The sequence below is a fragment of the Tribolium castaneum genome, chromosome 1 (assembly GCF_031307605.1).
Source record: "Tribolium castaneum strain GA2 chromosome 1, icTriCast1.1, whole genome shotgun sequence".
Taxonomy (NCBI): domain Eukaryota; kingdom Metazoa; phylum Arthropoda; class Insecta; order Coleoptera; family Tenebrionidae; genus Tribolium; species Tribolium castaneum.
In genome coordinates this window covers 24,228,932-24,250,200 of record NC_087394.1, presented here as the reverse complement: position 1 = coordinate 24,250,200, position 21,269 = coordinate 24,228,932, and the positions used below count along the sequence as shown (strand labels likewise).

The 21,269-nt window shown below is 32.7% G+C and overlaps 1 protein-coding gene across 4 annotated transcripts in view; it reads left to right on the top strand.

The window, feature by feature from the left end:
- The window catches only part of Eip63E (Ecdysone-induced protein 63E), an 84,433-nt gene that overhangs the window by 27,761 nt on the left and 35,403 nt on the right, over positions 1-21,269 (top strand). For 3 of the 4 annotated variants that reach the window (XM_064357401.1, XM_008193178.3, XM_008193179.3), the window contains one exon: positions 704-808. In XM_064357401.1, the coding sequence (XP_064213471.1) occupies positions 704-808 (105 nt within the window). Of the gene's footprint in view, positions 1-703; positions 809-17,085; positions 17,174-21,269 lie in introns of those variants that run through there. The other variant, XM_064357403.1, reaches the window with a different exon arrangement.

Here is a 21,269-nt window from a genome sequence, read left to right as displayed (position 1 = left end):
CCTTTGATTTTCTTGATTTTCTTCAATGGGAAATTTATGAATAACAGGCCATAGATTCACACTTTAAGTTGAAATTACTTGTTTTATTTAGTTGCTGATTATCACAGATTGTCACAGAATTCAGCAAATGCATTCACAATTCCTTGAGGATGAGTTGTGTAATTGTTGTGAGACCTAGTGCCCGGAATTCTTGATGCTTGTCTCTTGGAGTTGATGTACTTTTAAAAATCATTGGTGTAGTTTCTACTGTCAAGTCCCTATGAGTAAATATGTCGTCCTTTTTGAATGTTTGAATATTAGGAACTTCGTGTTAGAAGATTACAACGCGAAAACAAGTACAAGAGGCATCATCCGAACATCTGTTCATACATAAACATGCAAAGCTTTTTCCCCGGTTTACGTCAGCTCCAAGCCAGCAAGCATCGTCAAAGAACCCAACTATCGAATTTCAAAATAGCCGAGTCACGGAAGCGTGCACAAACCTACAAACTTTATATTTCCCATTATGCCCGGAATCTTTTCATCTTTTAACGATTTTTCTCTCTCGGTTATACAAACAAAGCTCCTCCCGTTCGTAGCCTGAAAAACTCGTTTTAATACGAAAATAACTGAAAAGTTCCACCCTCTCGGTTGGTATTTTAGTCGCCTATTTTTCGATCGCTTTCGCACGTGTGCCTTATTTATGTTTGTGGTTTCGTTGCAGGAATCGGTCTACCAACGGGCGTCACGATGCGGGAGAAGAAAAGTGGAGCCTTGTCACGGATGCAGAAGCTCAAGAAAAGACTGTCACACTCGTTCGGACGACTGTGTAAGTATTAATTGTGAATGATTGATGAGGCAAGCTTTTGAATGAAAAGCTCGTTTTATCGCAGCGAGACGAAACCAATTTCCTAAATCCGACCATTTTTCAACTCGAGAGAGAGAGCGAGTGAAACTGAAAATGTGCGAATGTTTATTACAACAGCAAGGAGAAGATTATGCAGTCGTCGTTGACACTTCGTAATGGCAGGAAATGCACGACGCGTTTATTTCCTGCGATATTCATTTCAATTATGAATTATTTCTCGGGAAAGATTTCACGCTTAATGAAATGACTAATGGATAAGTCATTTTAACTGTCGTTTACGACTAATTACCTTGTCGGAAGGTGACGCAAAGGTCAATTTTTCCAAATGCTTTATAAGGCTCCAAATAATAAGCCGTCCATCATAATGAATATTTTTCTGGGAAAAAAGAATTTATCTATCCATATATATTAATGCTTTTTCCTATTATTAGTCAACGTCTAATGGGCTCATTTTGTTTATTGGGTCGATTTGTTATCTCCCACTCTCATTATCCAATAGTTTTGGAATTCGGTTCGAATTGCGTTTGTGATTTTTATTACCTTATCAGTGGTGAGATAAAAATTAGTTTTCAGGTGATACACGGAGGAAAGCAGTACAGGCACTGTTTTTGGATGAAATTGGAAAGAGCTCTTATTTCAAATGCATGTCAAGTGCTCGAAAAAGAATTACACTATTTTCAAACCAACTCAATGATTTCGGTGGTGTTTTTTGAAGCAGTTGACTGAAAAATATGCATAATTGGTTGTGAACATCAATACTAACAATATTTTCGACCTATTTTTATTGAAATTTTGCAAAATTTTTGAATTATAATACCGAAATATTGTCACTTTCGAACAATTTTTGTGACTTTTCAAATTTTTACGAAAATTGAGTTTTTGGATAAAAAATGTGTTCAAGCGCTCAGAAAATCATAATAGTTTTGTTTCATTTTATTGATTTTTTAGCCATATTTTGCAAAATTTTGAAAAAATTCAGTTTTTATCTTAAGATTGTTCCAAGGAGGCAAATATTGCTCTATTTTTTTTAACTAATTTTGAGATTTTTCGATTGTCACTGCGTTTTGGCTGAAAATGTGCTAAAATGCTGAAAACGACAAAAAATTACTTTTTGATCCAGTATGGTAGTTGTACAGATATTTTTTCTCAAAAATAAGGTAAAACCCCTGAAATGCCGAACTAAATTTTATTTTGACTTTTCGACTTATTTTGAACGAAAGAAAATTTTTAAAATAATGGCGTCTTTGGTCAAACAACGTATTAAACTGTCGAAAAAGAAAATGATATTGAACTTTTTAACATAGTTTAGGAAATTTTCGTTCCATTTTTACCAAAATCTTATTGAAGCTTATAAAAAAATAAAAAATGACATTTTGGACACAATTTTGGGCAGTTTTAGTATCATTTTTGAGTAAAATTTTGCGAAATTGTTACTTAAATGTGCTTAACCGGTTGAAAAAAAAAATAGTCTAGTTTTTAAAATCATCTTGTGATTTCTTGTTCAAAATTTCTCCACAAAAACGAATTTTAATTTAAAATGTGGAAGTAACTTAACACGAAATAAATACCATTTTGGTTCTAATTCGACTATTTTTTGAGAAGTTTTGACGTAAAGTACAGTTAGTTATGAATTAGTGGATTAGGTTTCAAAAGTATATGCAGGGTGAGTCTAAATTCCTTCATACTCTGTGAGCTGGAGAGTCTTCGCCCACATGAGGGCAAAAATGTTATGTAAAGTTTAAGCACAAAAGATGAGTACGTCACTGGTAACTACATTTAAAAGAATCGAGAAAAGAAAAACTTATCGCGTGCAACGCAAAAAAGGTGCAAAAACTTCGTGTTATCGCCGGTGCGCCGTACTAGGGTGCAGATTATTTTGTTGTTAGTTGGGCTTTGATTTGTGAGTCAGCGGCTCATGATCATGAAAAATCACACAAATCCTGAAATGACCGATATGGTCCAGTGTTACGGAATTGCAGATGTTGGTGTTTTAAGGATTCACACATTGTTCCGCGAAAAATGTCCGGCGCGACCTGTTTTTGTTTCGGTTTGTTTTGTGCGTGAAATGTGAATAAGGGCTTCGAACGTCGTCTTCTTGAGGCTGTGAAAAAATTCCGTCAACAAGTACCCGGCAGTTAACTCATCAGCTTCAGATCTTTCAGAGCAAAGGCTGCAACCTTGTACCAAGTCGCTTATTAGAAATCAACGCGGACTGTGAACAATTTTTGTAAATGTAAGTGCAAAGAATATTGTTTATTTGGAGTTTTTGCTTAACTTGGTGTTTCACTCGTTTTCATTCATTTAAATCGTTTTTGCGTTATTCCATTCAAGAAAGACAGTAGTACCCCTCTTTTTAAAGTGTTTTTGCGGTCATTCATGTTTTGATTTATCAGAACCTTCACAAGCTTCGCGTTAGGGATGGTATTAAGGAAAATTTTGCTTTACGTGTTTGCAATTTTGAACTCCAGTTTTGTTTTATACACATATTGAAGATTGAATTTAGACTCACCCCGTATAGGCAAGTATGCAGCACTTGTTCACTGAAGTCACGTATTAATGTATTCTTGTTTAATAGTGAACGGCTATGATTCTTTATAGAATTTCTTAAAAATAAGAAGGAAATTTGATTTTGTTTGTGTTATTGTTTATTGCTTGTTTTTTATGTTTGCCTAATTTTCTTGAATAAGTGCATAGAAAGATTCATTTATTGTTTTCTTTAACTTGTGATTAGAAATCTAGTTTATGACACTGCTTGATGATTAATAATCCAACCCTGCCATATTTTGTCTATGATTATCCGAAATCCAATCCGTCAGAATTTCACTTGCGTATCCCACAAATCCGCTTGATTTATTACCTCCAGTTTGTTATTCGTGTTTGTTCTATAATTCACTATTATCTCGTTTATCATTTACTTATAATAAAATTTGTGATTTCACAAAAGCTTTGTTGTCATTTCGTTATTATTCGTCGAAATGTGACGGTAATTGATAAAGTAATTAATGCCAATTAGTTTAATTGAATTCTTGGTGGTTTGAGTTGGAGTTTGAAAGATTTTTTGCATAAATGACGTGACCCTGATGGTAATGACACTAACTCAAGTTTAATTGCGAGGTCTAAAGGTGAAGAGCGCAGATTCGCGCTGTAAAAACTTAATTTGCGAAAAATTTCAAGTTTCATGTTGATGGCACTAGTCGGACTAATCACTCTTCTCTCAACTAAAGAGACTCACTAATTTTTGCTTAATTAAAACTTTTGCCAAGTTTTTAAATTAAAACTGTTATCTTTGATAGCACTAAGCCGAAAAGGTACTGTTTATGCGCGATTTTCCTGCATGAGTCACGGGAAACTGATACGTAATGTAATGAACAATTGAACTGAAACGCTAATAAAAGAAACTTACTGTCATGACTAATGACGTTATAGAAATGTTTTGAGCGGACGTGGGTGGAAATAGATTCATTATGTCATCGCTGAAACGTCTCGATATGAATTAATTCCAACAAGCATCGCGTAATGAAATATTTCCGCGAAAGCTCGTCAAATAATTACCAAAGCTCTCTCATGCACACAAAGTTCACTAACCGCTCAATTTATTTATAAATAAACCACTCGCCGGTTTCCAAGAGTGACCACACGCACACGCTCTTTAATTACATTATTAAATAAATCCGTTGAGAAATATTTGTCGAAGTTGGCATCGTGCCAGGCGCTAATAGACCCGTCGTCTTTTCCTCGAACTGGAGCTTTTTTATGTTAATCCGGGTCGGGGAGGTAACAAAAGCTAATGAAGGATCGCCGTCTCCGGTCGCCTCCGGATTAATTCCGCGCGCCCTAGAAGGCTTTTTACGACGGTCAGCACAAACGTGCAAAGAATGAGAAGATGGATCTTTTAATTCGTCGCTCGGATTTATCTCGAAATGCGGAAAATAAGCACGTTTTGTTCAACACGTGTGTGTGCTAAATGGAGTGATGAGACGGACATTCCGAGCCGACTCATCCAATTTGAATTTTTACTGAAACCAGACAAGTGCAGTAATGCGGAAGGCGAGCAACTAGAATAAAGTGGTTAATGTAATTTGCGGTGCTATGGTGGGAGACGTATTGCTTTAATTTCTACAAGGTTCGAAAGTTGGATGAAACTTAATATTCTAAATAAAACGAAAGGAAACGGCATGGTTGTAGTACTTTTTTAATTTGTGATGCTTCTTACGTTTTATTAAAAAATTTAGTTGATCTGGAATCAGGACCCTTCTTTAGATTATTTTATAAATCAATCTTCAGCTTCCATCTCCAAATTCTTTACAATTATTTTCTAGATAGGTACCCCGGATTTTTGCATTTTTTTTAGAGTTTCGTTTAGCTTTTTTCTAAGTTATTTTTTAGCTTTGTTCTTTGATACTCTTTTAAAGGACGTCTGTAGATCTGAAATGTGGACTCTTCTTTAGATTATTTTATAAATCCACCTTCAGCTTCCTTCTTAAAATACTTCTTTACAATTATTTTCTTGACTCTACTAAAAAAATTTTGCATACACTTCTACATTTTTTTACATTCTTCAAATTTGTTTCTAGATTATAGGTACTCTGGAGTTTTATAATTTTTCTAGAGTTTTGTTTAGCTTTTTATCAAATTATTGTTTAGCTTTATTTTAGGTACTCTTTCCTAGATTTAAGATTTTTTAAGTTTCTTCTTTGATACTTTTTTAAAGCCGTTGATTGATTCCTAGACGTTTCTTTACAAAAATTTATTAATTTCGAGATTCTGTTCGAAAATGTCTTCTGAACATTTCTTTTACATTCTATTCTACGTCTTTTCAAAGTTTTTTTTCCAGATTCTTCTTTAGCATTTAAGATCCCTCTCTGATTTTTTCTAAAGTCTACTGCAGATATGAAACCCTGGAGTCAAAGATTATCTTATAAATCTATCTTTATAAATTTTGGTTTGGATGTATCAGACTCTACTTAAAAATTTTTTGTAAACACTTCTACTGCATTTTTTCTACAGCCTCCATATTCTCTTTTAAATTCTACTCTACGTTTTTTCGAAATTCTTCTATAGCTTTGTTTAGAATTTTTTTAGATTTTTCTCATCATTGTTTCTGAACTGTATGTCAAATTCTTTATCAGTTTTTTTTAAATTTATTTCTAAAGTCTTCTGTTGATCTGGAATCTTGACTTCTTTAGATTATTTTATAAATCCAGCTCCAGCTGCATTTATAAATTCTTTTCCGAATGCTTGTTTACATTTATTATTTTCTAGACTACTAATTAAAAAATAACACTTTTACATTTACATGTTTTCCTCATTTTCCAATTTTTTTTTAGATATAGGTACTTTGGATCTTTAAAATTTTTTATAGTTTCGTGTCGATTTTTTCAAATTATTTTTAGTAACGTTTTCTCTTCTCTGGATTTTAAATTTTTTTTTCAGATTTTTTTATTCTGTTTTTAAAACCGTTTGTAGATATGGCATCTGGACTCTTCTTTGAGTATTTTACAAATCCATTTCCAGCTTTCTTTATAATATTTTTCTGTAGATGCTCCATTACATTTATTTTCTAGACTTTACTCAAAATTCGTCTAATAACACGTTACAGTTTTTTTCTACATTTTTCAAATTCGCCTTTAATTTTTTGATAGTTTTGTTTTGAATTTTTCCAAATTAATTTTAGTCTTGCTTTTGTACTCTTCTTGATTTTTTTAAAAGTTTTGCTCAGATTTCTTGCTAAATTCGTCTGTCCATCTTTTTTCTTCAGGTGCTTCTTTACAATTATTTTTTATAGTAGAACTCTTCGTTTTTTCTAAATTCTTTTATAGTTTCGTTTAATTTTTTTTAGATTATTCTCTAGCATTATTTTCAAAGCCTTCTATAGATATGGAATCAAGACTTTTTAGACTCTTTAGATTAAATTAATCTTTAGATTTTTTTAGAAGTCCATCTCTCGTTTTTTTAGAATTACTTTGTAGGCTGACAAACCTGTTAAAAAAATAAATACTGCGTTTACATTTTTCAAATTCTCTTCTAGATTCCACTCTATACATTTTCTTCTACATCTAGTTTCGTTTGGAATATTTCTAGATTACGCTTTAGAATTATTTTGATGATTGTACTCAAAATTGCCTTATAAATACTTCTACATTCTCCAAATCCTTTTCCGCTTGTCCTTTGTCTTCTTCAAAATTCTTCTGTAGTTTACTATAGAATTTTTTGAGATTATTCTTTCGCATTGATTCTGTACTAAACTGAACATTCTAAAACAATTTTTCCCCCAGTAATATTCTCTACTTTAAAAATTGTTCACATGATCTTGGAATTAACGAGTGTAATAGTTTTTTAAACATTCTTGAAATCCAGCAAAATTGCGAGAAATTCACCGAGTTGGCAACACTGACTGTGTCTCGTCTATATGCAAATAAAGTATTATTGTGAGAATGTAAGTGTGTTTTACTGTCACTCCTCTCGTTCCTCCAATTTCGTCAAGTAATGGTAAATATTTAACGCATTCGTCCCATAGTCGCGAGGGGAGTTCTCCCATTACACGAATTAAATCACCCGTAACCACCATCGGGGACGTAAAAGTCAATATTATTTCGTCGTCATTCGATATTTTCCTTTTTCTCGCCGACATTGACGAGCCTATTGAGTTTCGTATGACCACAATTGCGGTCACTCGTTTTCTCACATTGAATTTTCTTTACTCCCTTTTTCATTGTTTTCGTCGTAAAAATGGCGTTTTTTATGCGTGTACGCATTAAACCGGCGTAAAAATAACCGGAATTTTGTGAAGTCGGGATGTTGCCGAAAGTGAATGAAATATTCATGAGCCGACCGTCCGAGGAGCGAATAAAAAGTGTCATAACTCCGATGTGAAATATTAGGAGTGTACCGAATTCAATGTTGGTACATATGTATGCGGCCGAGTGAAAGATTTATTTCAATATGCAGTTTGTGATCAAATTCGTCGAAATATAAATTTTTGAGGAATCAATTTCGACCGAATGTAGGGATTTTGATAGATACGGCGCCTTTGTCCGCCCGAAATTTGCTTCACAAAAATGCTTTATTGCAACTTGGTCCTTGGAAGATTTATTCCATCTCGAAGCTCAGCAGAATTCTGCTCTTAATCGAAAAAGCGCATGCATATGATCGAGGGGGAGCTAAACGATCCAATCCCTTCTCTTTCCTCCCAATTACCCTTCGCAGATTAATAATTAACAATTAATCCGGAGTCCGCGCTAAAAACGACAGCTGAGTAAACGAGGCCCTAATTGCATTTCGCTCTCGGTCGCATAACACGACGCCTATACTTCGAAAATCAATGCATCACTACAGCGAGGGTGCGAAGAGGCCCTTAAGCCATCAAAATTATCCAAAATCTTGGACGAAACTATGCCATGCTTCTGACAGGTCTCCTAATTGATAAGCGAAGGGTTAGCACCACTTTGTAAACTGCTCCAAGTTTAATAGAAGTTCGCAACGAAACGATACACTTGAGGAAAATGACATTGTTAAAACAAGCCGAGTCGAAGAAATTTCGAGCACTTTTTAATAAGCTGAGAGATGGAAGGCATTATGCAAACTACTCCAGTAATTGCGAGGCTATATCGGGGCCATCGATTTTGTCAATAGAGGAGCGATAAAGTTGCAAACTTGATGTTTATCTACGATATTACAGGGTGTCCCAGCGAGTCCCTTATTCACCATTACAGGTTAAAATTATGTATTTAAATAAATTTGCTTCATCTAAAATAATAATATTAGTAATAATTTATTTGTGGCAGTAAAACAGTTACAATATAATTAGTTACAAAAGAAAAAAAATACAACAAAATAAAAAATTTCTACAAATTATTCCTACCACAAATTGGACCAAAAGGCAGCAAAGCTGATTAAGGTTTTGGCCCAGACAATAAATGAGAAATAACAAAAAATAAAAATAAACAAAATGATTGAAGAATAATAAAAAATGATATTAAAGAAATATCTAATTCTAGTTAACAAAATTATAGAGAAAAAAAAAAAGAAAAACATACACATAAGAAAAATAGAAAAATCATTTTGTAAGAAACATTTTGTATTTATGTTAAAAATTGCTGATTTTAGAATTTTTTAATGTTAGAGGAACTTCATTGTAGAATAAGTAGATATTATAAACAAAACCCAGGCGAAATATTCATGTTCTATATGATGGTAAAAGATATGAGACCTTTTGTTTTTTACGATATAAATAGGGGGACATTGATTAATAATTAAAGAGTGACAGAAGCAAACAAAGTGAAACTTACGTCTCAAACACATAGTCATCCACTTAGCGTTTTTAAGTTTATATAAGATGGGTAGATTCTTTCTGATACCATAGACAAGATTTTTGTACTATTTGAATACGTTCTTGTGTTACTTTGTCCAGGCAGGGTTCATATACTATGTCGAGATAACTTAGACTTAGAACTAGGGATTCAGATAATGTAATCTTAATATTGTTAGGTAAAGTATGCCTATGAGGATACAGCTTTTTGAGTACAGTTCTTTATGTGATTTTTGAATCGTAAATCAGTATCTAATAAAAGGCCCAAATTTTTTGTGTCTTCTGTGCAATTTAACTTACAATTCCCTACCTGAACATCAATTAAAATTGAAGCATAATCCCTATTTTTACCAAAAATCATAACTTTAGATTTAGCAGAATTAATAAATTAGATTAATCATGGGGTATGGGATTTTATTCATGCAAAAAAAAATAATTATTGCAGTATACAGTGTTTTTTAAGAAATGAGCTACGCTACAATGATGGTTTTTTAAGTGAAACACCCTACTTTTTTGCATTTTTGTATGTAGCTTTTATTACTAATATATTCCTAACTTGAACTTTTATTTGTCGTTTGGTTTGGTTTTTAAAAATATTTGATTAATAAAAAACACAGTATACCAGAATCAATAATAATAAAACTAAATTGAGTCAGCTTAAAGGAAAGGCTGAGCTTTAGTGCTTTAACAAGTAAGAAAGCTTTAAGATTGAACTTATCTCTGTAAACAGGTGAAAACCATATTTCTATTATTTCTATTTTGTGTGTTACATTTTTAACTGTTTACGTCAAAAAAATTAAGTAGTTTAGCAGAATTGACCAATAAAGGTTTAGATATACTATACTGAAACGTTTTGTATAGTTGAAAATCATTTGAGATGATGTAGGTGGAATTTATGTTTGTTTGAGTTTATGATATCCATTAACAATATCAATATTTTTAATCCTTACTTTTCGAATTATTTTTAAATTTAAAAAATACATAGTTATACAAGACGATAAAATTTTGTCTTATCTTCGAAACCGGTTTCAGTTTCGAGGCGTAGACTGAGGTGAATTTTGTCGTCGTTTATAATGCAAACTTTTATTCTATCCTCCATTATTTTGATCCACAAAACCATCAAAAAATTCAACAATTAAAAAAAGGTCAAAAACACAAAAACAACAATGGTTATGAACCATATTTCTCTCGACAATAAAATTTTGTTTTACCATGACCGTTGTTAATGTTAATGTTAATGTCAGTAGATATTATTTAATGATTTTTTTTTCTAAAAAATGAATGCAGTAATGAACTTTTGAGATATAAACGCTTTTAAGCATTTAATTTCTGCTTTGTGGGGCTTTTGAGTCTTAAAAACGCTTCAAAATTCATAATCTAACTTTCTCAAGTCAGCAACTCTGCACAAATGTATACTACTCTGAATGGTTTGTTGAAGTAGAATTTTAGTGGTTTCTGGCCTGAAAGAAATTGGACACAATTGGTACAAAAATATCAGCGGAAAAAAGCAAAAACTACATCTCATTTATGTTTTACTACTTTTGAATCGCTTCTGACTGATGATTACCGAATGTCTACCGTTTTTCTTGAATTAATTTACGGTATATTTTAATGACAGCTGTTCGTTTTGGTATTGAAGTCAAAGATGAAATTAGTTTTTATTTAGCATTAACTTTGAATTTTGTTGACAAAATAAGAGTTCGCGGTTTGAGAAAAAATGTTAAATGAATTTATTTTTTAAAGGGTGAACAATAGTCTCATTATTAAGGGCACTCACTCGCTTCGCGTGTTTGTGCTGTAAACAGTAGCTATTAATAATTTGCCTTCACTAACAAATTACTTATTAAATAACTAGTAATTATTGTGGTATGGTTTGATATTGTTTAACTTTAGTGCCAAAAATGTGATATCAAACTAATAGATGTTTCTAACGATTTTAATTATTTGTTTTTCCAGTATTAGATTTTGACTTGACTATGTATTTTACAAAATATTCTCAGCTCTACCTAATAAAATATATGCAGTTGCGTAGTTTACGCACAAGACGCTTTGTTTCATAATTTTGTCCAATTCTGTATGTAGTTATTTGTATTTATACACGTTATGGATTTTTGAACAAAGTAAAGATTGATGTGCTTCTTTTTGAAAAATTTGTTAAAAGAGGTGGCTTGTGGTGCTTTTTCTTCTTTTAATTTTTTGGTAAAAACTGTAAAAAGGGAATTTCATTATGTCTTTTGAGAATCTTTAGTTTCAGTACTAACATTTAAAATATTGTCACAAAATAAAGACTCAGCACATTGATCTTGAACTAATAAATTTCAAAATTAACTCCGATTGCAATGTTCTGAGTATTGTCAAGTTTGGCTTGACAGTTTTGCTGAAAGTTATTACGTTATTGGTTATTATTATTTAAAAGATAAAAAACAATAATATTGATTCATTAATTAATGTTTTAAAAATCAAACGCTCTGTATAGTTTTCGTCTATTTTTTTGTCGCTTTGCGAACTGCTTCAGAAACACTCTTCAAGTAGAAGTAAAACCTTTTTTCTTCTTCTGTTAGTCCCCTACGTGTCAAATGAAAACCAAACGTTCTACCTAATCGCCTAGAATAATGAAATGACATATGAATCACACCTTTAACTTTTATGATTCTAATTTTCTGATAAAATCACATCAAAGAATAGTACCTAGTTTATAAGAGAATGAAGCATTTTTGTATATTAATAAATCTCATATTGTTAAGAATTCGTCATCAGACACAAAAATTTATGCGGTAACTTAGGGGTAATAACTCAACTTAGTTAAGCACAGCAAACTAACCTACTTTAGAGTTTTGCTGTGTCGAAACCTGCGAATGAAACCTGACTCTAATTGGAGGGAATATAAATTTCTTATATTTTTTTTAAATGTTTTAACTCTCTGGGACACCCTGCACACCCACATTGCTTTTACAGCCGAATGTACTCCTCTTCATTAATTCCTCCAGTTCCTTCACCACATCAAAATGTTAAATTATTCACTGCCTCAGAAGTAAAAGTCTAAACTTTCCACCCCTCGCAACCCTTTTCGCATCGCGAACCCTCACGGCGCGTTAACCCAATTGCGTTCGTTATAAATCGTCGTGATTCGTTTCCTCTCAGCATCATCACCTGGAGCTGATTTTTCGCTTCTTCGCGACAACAGCAAGGCATTCAAAAATTCATGGGGTGTGTGTTGCGAACGACCCGAGGCGGCGGGTTAACGCCACCGTAAATTGGATGAAGATTGTCGCCGTAATTGAATAAGAAAATACCTTGAAACTGTATCGTCGAGGGTCATATCTATCATCGACAAATCGGCGAACGCAGCCACTGTTTCTTCTTTTTTCGTTGTTAATGTTCGCGGTATGAAGATTGATGGCGGATGAGAGCGGAAACGGATAAAACGTCACCGCGCGTTTATTTTCCTTGAAGGGAGAAAGATTTGTTTTGGTGTTTTGTCGGGAGTTCCGTAATGAAATTACCGCAACTCGGCCGCGGCCTTATTGAAAGTGATGTCTCAAAACGTCTATAAATATATGCGCGAGAACGCGCCGTATTATTTTCCATTTAACAAGGAGTGTTGTTTCGTGTTTGTTATCCATCATTCGAGTGGATGCTGTTAACACATGGCACGTAATTTGACCAATATTAAGTGTTGACATATGTTGCGCTACCGGAACTCTCCCCTCTGTGTTTCATAATGAAATATCGGGGCCGGGAATGACTTTTCCAGACATGTGACGGTCTTATCAAACGAAGCTTTTTGAATATTCCAAATGGAAAAGACGTGAGCGGTTTGATAAACGCAATTTTGACTATTTCTATCGTTGTTTCAAGAGAAACATAAAAGTTATCGATTTTCGAGCGACATCAATAAAGGATAAGTCTCGACTGACTGAAAGTGATATCCGGAAGTACGAGCTATTATTAGATTAAGATGAAAATCGATACCGGAAATGGAATTGAAAATATTCACCGATTTTGTACGTATTTACTTTGAGAGCAGTAAAAATAAACAACGTTTGTGCGAGTTTGTTCAAGTGCCAGATCAATAGATATGCAGAAATTTTGATACTTGATCCTGAGCTAAGATTCTTGATATCAAATCAGATTGGTTGGTTCTCCTAAACTCCGATACTTAATATCGAGTTTAAAACTGCATCAATTTATGGTATTCTAATAGCTGGATTAAAATGCGAATCGATTTTCAATACTAGAGCGTTACGACCTCGTAATATTAAAAGAGGAGACGGTAATTGCGAATTTGAAATGTATTATTAGCAGTGAATTCAAACGCAAAATTACTGATTAAAATCAGTTTCCAAATATCATTAATTCGTGATTTGTACTGGGTAATAATAGTGCAATCGGAACTCGGTAATAGATGGAACCGTTTTAGGATCCTCTTTAAATATTTAATGAGTGTTATCGATCACTGACGTAACAAATTATTTATCTATTTGCTTCTATTGGAATTGTGCGTTGTGCACTTGTTTATTTTCGCAATTAGCATGCAAATACAGAGAATTGCGGACACAAACTGGCAATAAGACCATTGTTTTTTATTTTTTGTTTACTTTGAAATCAGCATTTTTGATGTTCGGAAACTTGTGAGCGGAGAAAATTAAATTAATTTATTGTGAGATATTAATAAATTAATAGAAAAACGTTAACAAGCACAAGTAGAATCGTAAATTGTTCTTGCTACAGTGTTGTCCCACTGGTCTTACTCTTTATGAGGCAAAAAATACGTTACCAAAAATTATATTTCATTTGAATTGAAAGATGGATCGCTTCGCTTGAAGTTGGTCGTAATAACGTAATAATTAGACTTGATTTGACGTTTTTTTTTTTTTTTGAATAAATGGCACAAGAATGAAACACGAATATGTTGTTTGCTTCGATAATTTTAAATGATTTTTTCTTTTTTTTTATGTGTAAGTAAAGTTTCCTTATTACGACTTTCTTTTAAAATAAAAACACCGACTCAAAGTAGAGCTAAATCTGACAGATTTGGTTGAAATAACGAACTCGTAAATCAGACCTAGTTTTGTGATCTTTATAGCTAGAGCTACGATAAAACTTTACGAAGAGACCGTCTCTTAGAGCAGCGATGTCTACTTCTGTTAGTCTACGGCCGTCACTTCTTTTGTAGATATGTATTTCGAAGACCAAACATTAAAAGATCAATTAATATCAAATAAAAAATGTGTTCATTTGCCTAACAATTTGTATGAAATTCATTGAGAGAAATTAATTTTCTGAGTTTTCTAGCAAATTAAGCTAATTTTTGGCTCTAGAATTGACTGATATCACATAAGTAGTTAAAGAAGAAATAAACAGACACAATTAATACGAATGATTTATAATTTTATCTATTTCTTTTATTTGTACATACGCATGTTAAGTTTTTTTTTAACTAATTGGTTTAAGAAAGATTCTGATTTAGAAAAGATTGAGATCACTCAAATTTGGCGAAGATGTATTTAGATCCCGTTTGTTGATTTTTTGATTTCAATTTTTGATTGTTACAAAATTCAAAAATAAAAGCTCGGAAAGTTAAATTTGTTGATGGTAAAGTTGACTGTTAAGAAGTATGTATAATATTTGTGCCTTTAAGAACAGTTAAAAAAGTTGTTAGATTGTAATTAAATTTTAACGACGATAGGACGGACCACCTTCCATACAAGGTTTTAAATAAGATGAGTTACATGTTTCTTTTATATAATAAACATCATCAGGCTAAAAAACATACATAATAAAAGGACAATATAGCCACAATTAAATAGTAATTTTTTTCTTCGTTCAAATACTTATTTGGAAGCGATGAACATTAGAAGAAGGAATTAATGAATTTTAAATTTTGAATTAATTTAAAAGATTAACAAAATTGATACTTACGATTCCTTAATGACACCTGCACACTTCAACTGAAATGATCTTAGTTCAAAAAAAAATAAATAGGAATGAGTGAAACGTGTTATTATGTTTGAGCAAAATGACCAAATAAAAATTTGAAAAAACATCAGATTCCAAGAATTTGAGCCATTACATTTTTTTGTTTATTTTATGTTTTTTTTATCCTGTTCTTTAAACTTTTGTTTAGTTTGTCTAATATAAATTTGATCACACGTTTCAGGAGTAATTCAATAAACTACGTTACTTCCTTCTAATTTAAAAGTTTTTGATTTCAATTGCTAAAGATTTGTTTTAGTGTTTTTTTCTTGTAGTAGATTAATTATAGGGAATCATGAAGTAAACAATTTTTCAGTTTATTTCTGGTATTGGGCTATTAATTAATTTACAATATTTAAAAATGAGTGAATTTAAAGAAGTTGTGGAAGCAGGATTATTACTATATTTAACAAATTGGGTTGCTTATCGTTATCATTATATAAAATTTCGTTGACTAAATTAAGTGGATATTCATTAATTTTTGCAATATACTTGATGGTGTTGAAATACTCAGGAAGAAATTATTAACTTTAATTTTTAGATATTATTTTGTGCTGAAGAGGGTGGTTTGAATAGAAATTCATAATAAGTACAAAAAATGTTGGTTTAATGTTCCAATTAGTTTTAATAAGGCGCCAATTAGTTTTAATATTGTTTTCAGGAGTCCCAATAACTTTAACATCAAGATATGGAATTACATTGTTATTTTCAAGTTCAATAGCAAATTTTAAAGTTGGATAATGAGTATTAAATATATTTAAAATAAAGTCTTGTTTACTTCTTGTCAGATCTACTGAAAACACTTTTTACTATTTTTGTTCTGTGATCCTTTTTTGTTCGTTTAATGTCAGGTATGCTGGTAAATAATGGTTTAGCAAAAGAAAATCTTTACTTACTCTATGTGTCAAAAGTAAAACTTTTCCCTATGACATTCAGTAGCGTTTGTGTGTAAATGCCATTTGTTATATAACGATTTTGAAGCTATAACATAAAAACGAGACAGTTAATTGTATGGTGGTAAAATTAGATTTTCGTTTTGTACGACGTGAATAATTTTGGTTTGGGGTCAAGTCACGGCTGCGAAAGCATCTGTCAGACCCCCAAAACGGTGTGTATAACACTTAAAAGCCAATTATGAGAGTTTAGTACAGGCCATGATCCTAACATAACCAATTATCAACAGCCGTCGTCCACTCCGGCTCCGGAGTGCTCCGGGTTCTGCGGTTCTCTTGACCGGACGACCGGCGGTGTGTGTGTGTGCATTGCTTCTCGATTTAATCGAGCTCTCCGATTGTTGGCCGGTTATTTGATTAGTAGCGGGATTTGCGGTTTTGTCGACGATCAAAAGCGGACTTTCTGTTTTAATTACGCACAAATGTTTGATTTTTCCACATAAAACCGGCGCATCCGCCAATTTTGCAATGTTTATTTGTGCGTGATTAAAATACGCGTTCGATTAGGTTCAGTGTAACTGCGGTGCATTTAATTCGGAACTTTTAAAATACATGCAGTGGTCCTTCCGCTTCGCCGATATTTTTCCCTTTGGAGTCGTTCGGAATCATTTTCCGACCGAAATAGCAGTCGCATTTATCACAAAGACCATCCGTCTTGTCGGTTATGTGCCGAATCGCATTTTTATGCTCTCGTGGAAAATCTCGGGGAGAAAAACGGTTTCAGGTGGCCGCCTTGCATGTCCATTATGTGTCGAATCCACCCCGACAAGCATACAAACGTCCGATCGGATGGAAATCGGCCTTTATCACACACGCACCGATACAGAAATAATCTCCGGGAAGATCGATGAAAGAAGGGCTTGTTTGCTCGAAATTTTTCCGTGGAACATAATTTTTCAACAGTGCCAAGGCTAAAGCCTGAATTATTTGTTTATATTTGCACGGGAGCCGCGCGATAACCGATAAATGTGATCAGTTTAACTGCGACGCTTTGAGTTTATAAGTGCTTGAGTGCAATGGAATTGAGTTGTAGTAACGCAACGAATTTGGAGGATAAGGGCAATATCGCGCTGTTAATGACCGGTCGAGGTAAAAAAATAATTAATTGAGTTAATTGTGACAAGTGACAATTGCAAAGGGGCTATTTTTATCCGCTTGTGACGTAATCAAACGGGATTAAAACGAACGTTTTTCATCCGGTACCCATTTTCCTTTCATTTTCGTTCTAATCCTCGTGTACACATTGCCAGACACTGCATAAATTCACCTGCAGTGGTAATCCCGTTTTCATGGTTGTTCGCGACGGGGAATTATCTCGTTTATGGTCCTCGATTAAAAATGGATGAACTTGGGAAAACGATATGTTTTCGGATGTGACAAAGTGGAGGGAAATGTAAAAATGTTCTATATCGAGAGAGCTTCCTTTCCGGGTTATGGAGAAATAAATTGCTTTCGATTGAAGCCGTAAGGACTTTCAATACAGAAAATTGACGGCACACAAAAAGCAATGATTTATGTTTTTGTATTATCATAATACGGAGATTATTACAGACGAAAGTATTACTTTATAAATCATAAAGTATTAAAGGAGAATGTAAATCCATGTTCGTGCTTGTTTTATATTCAAACGATTAGGTAAAAAAATGAGTTACCAACAAAGAAGTAAAGCACTAATATGTCTTTATATTGAAAATTCACCAAAATAGCTGTGTAAAATTGAATTTTGAAAAAGCATTACACCAAATGAGATCGAAATGGAAAAGTTTGAATAATCTTAAAAACATACTACAAAGAAATCTATAAATTGTTTTTTTTTCGCACATGTTTATATAAAATAATATAAATAATAATATAAAAGGAACCGGAATATTTTGGGTGAAAACATTTTTTTTCGAAAACTATCAGAATTGTGTGAACTAATTATTACACTTTTTAAATTGGCAGAAACACTAGCTTTCCCAACAGGTCTAACGAAAAGAAAAACAATTTGTTTACGGTTAAATTTTTTCTTTTTCTTTTGGAGTCTGCAAATGTTTTCTTATACCTAACATCAAATTTTAAGCACCGACGCCTTAATGACGACCATGATTTTAATTAATCGATTTCAAAAATGTTTTCTAAAAGGATTAGTCGAAAAATCGCTTCATTAATTTTCAGCACGCTTATGTCAGTAATAAATTTAGCTTTTCAATAGTAATAGACGATAAATTAGTATAAAAAATTAATGTTGATATTATTTTCTTGGTTTTTGAAGTTAAATTACAAAAAAAATTGATTTGACTCAATTTTTGTTCTAATCTGAATGAACATTTTCATTTCACTTTTCATTTCCTTACTACCACGTCTTGTGATTTCGTGTGAAGTGTGTCCGATTCCGGGTCGCTCCCGGATTGTCAAAAGAGGGTTTTAACGTCAGGTCTGGATATGTCGCTCGAAATGTTTAAAACTTGACGAAATAGTGGCATGGAATATTAAATGATTGTTATTCTTTATTTCTTGGAAAATACTGCAAGCAACTGGTTTATAATTTTTGAGTGATAATGAATTTTTAAAGACAGCGAATACAGGATTATTTCGAATAATAAATTTCTGAGTTTTTAGTTCATCTTGTAAAAAACGCTCGATTTTTTTTGTATATTGAATTTTAGACAAAAACATATTTTATTATAAATTTTTCAACTGTATTTCAGAAAGGGGGTATATTTCAGAAAATGTTAATGTATATACATTAAATTAAATTAAATTACATTAAATTAATTGAAATTCGTGAATTTTATTTTAGGAAGCATATTACATGTAAAGACGTTAATTGTCATTCTTATTTCTTATTTGTCAATAAATTTAATATTGTACTATTTAAATATTTCTAAATTGTATTAATCAATTGTAACTCGAACTGCGTAATTTACATGTTTTAATTTTTTTGCATGGCTTATACGTAAAACTATTTGAAATTGAAAAATTTTAACAACTCATGCATTTTAATTTTACTTGGTAAAATGTGATGCTTTCTTAATTAAATTTTGCTATACTGATAAAGATATTTTTTGAAATACGGTTAAAAAATGAAAATGAATATAAATAAGGACTTACTCTTTCTGAAATACATTTTATAACTTCAGAATTATTTATTGATCTGCAATTCTATTATTAACTAATTGGAATTTCACTGTTTTCCAAAATCAAATTTGCTACACTGAATTACAGTTGACGTTTTTTATTTTTAGTTTGTTTCATTTGTTTGTTTTTTTTCTCGAACTTTTTACAACTCAAACATTATTGTTAACCGAAATCTAGGTTTTAGCTTGAAAAACAATAAATGAAGGGTTCAGAGATCAGTGTAACTCATATGTGAATAAATAAACAAATAATTATGCACTTTTAAAATTTGGTCATAAAATAAGCAAAAATTGCAAAGGTGAAAATAGAATCGTTATTGAAGCACGTTGACTGATTGGCTTCAGAAAAAGTTAACAATGTAGAGACCATTGAACCACAAAAGTGACATACATTCATTGGTTTCTCAACCCTCCAATAGAGCTTGAAAAATTGAAGTTGGTTTGAAAAAATAAAATAAAATAAGTGTTAGAAATACGTTCTAAACCTTAGCAAACATTTCCGATTTTTTGAGTCTTGCTGCCGCGTCCTAATTTTTCCTTGTCTCATTTCCGCAATCCTCTGCAAATTTAGCAACTCGACTTTTATTGAGTTGGCAAGCCTGCAAAAGCGCATCGCTGCAGCCTTCCCCCATTCCGGGTATTTAACTCCGGCAAATTAATTTTAATTTGTGTGTGTGTACACGCCGTCGGAAATTCCGGCCGAGACGAAACAGCCGTTCTTAATTAAAGTCCGGTTGTTTTTCCGATCCTCCCCTCTAATATTTTGTAAGAAACCCATTAAACTATAAAAACTTATCCCGCTCTGTCGAACTTTAATAACTCCGGTCCCTTGATGTTGTTTTTTCGCTGGAAAACTTTACGATATTGTAAAATCGAAAAATCAAAGCGTTGTTTTTTCCGGGCTCCGGGGCGCGCCCGCTGTTGCAGGGAAGGCTTTACAAACACCCCGTTATTGCGTTCGTGGGATTACACGTAATCGCGGTGTTTACTCCGTATAAAACACTATAGTGAATTAATGTCACCTTTGAAAGTTCCAACTTCCGTTCCGGTATACCTCCGGGAATGTTTGCTCTCTTGTCGCGACCCGGAGTGGTTTGAAGCTCAATAACGGAAAAATAACTCGTTTTAATTAAAAACTACATGATTCATGTTAAGGGTGAATTAGTCATCCATAATGCATGAAACCGCGTTTTCAACCCTTTTCCGCCCCCATTAAATCATAAAACACATAACATGTTAAGTTTACGACCCCCGGAATCACTTTTATCGGACTCTAAAGCGGCAAATATTTGTCTTGGATGATTGGAGACGCTTCAAGAGGGTTTCAACCCTCCGATTAGTTTTTGTTTAGCATTCTCGATTGATATAAAAAGGGGAGACAATGCAAATAAAGTCGGGACGAGTCGATTTAATTGTCCGAAATTTTTCCTGGAATGATTACAAACTAATCGTCCGTTCTGGAAGAACGACGACAGGGAAAAGCCTTCACTTAATAGCAGTTTAAGAGAAATATTACGATCGTAAAGGAGTTTATTGTTTACGGGAAGCAAGTTATACATGCCTAATAAATTTCGAATATATTGCCCTCTCAAAATGGTTTACGAGTACTTTGGCGGGTTCGAGCAGCTGCATATTGTGGCTAGACTCCGAGGTCCTGATCTTGTCTCGAAGCAATTTAACTAATCATCCGAAAATAGATAATTTTGTTTAAACTGCGAGCTGCGAGTTCGTTAGGTCGCAAATGCCGTTGGCACACATTCAAAACTAATGCGACTCGGTGCTGTTTTATACAGAGTGCTTGAGTTTAAAGTAACGCATAAAAATAATATTTTGTTATGGATTTTTTTAAAACAATTAGGAAATGTCAAAATAATACTTTTTTAAACATTATTTCAAAATTTATAACATCATTGTTTATTAATTGTGAGAAATTATGTCATTTTTAATTTTTGTTAAATGGCAACCGACACTTTTATATATCTACGTTTCAATAGTTTATTAAAAAGTATACGTTTTTTAAACAAGCAAAATAGTTTACTAATAAAAAAACAAAAGGACAATAAACT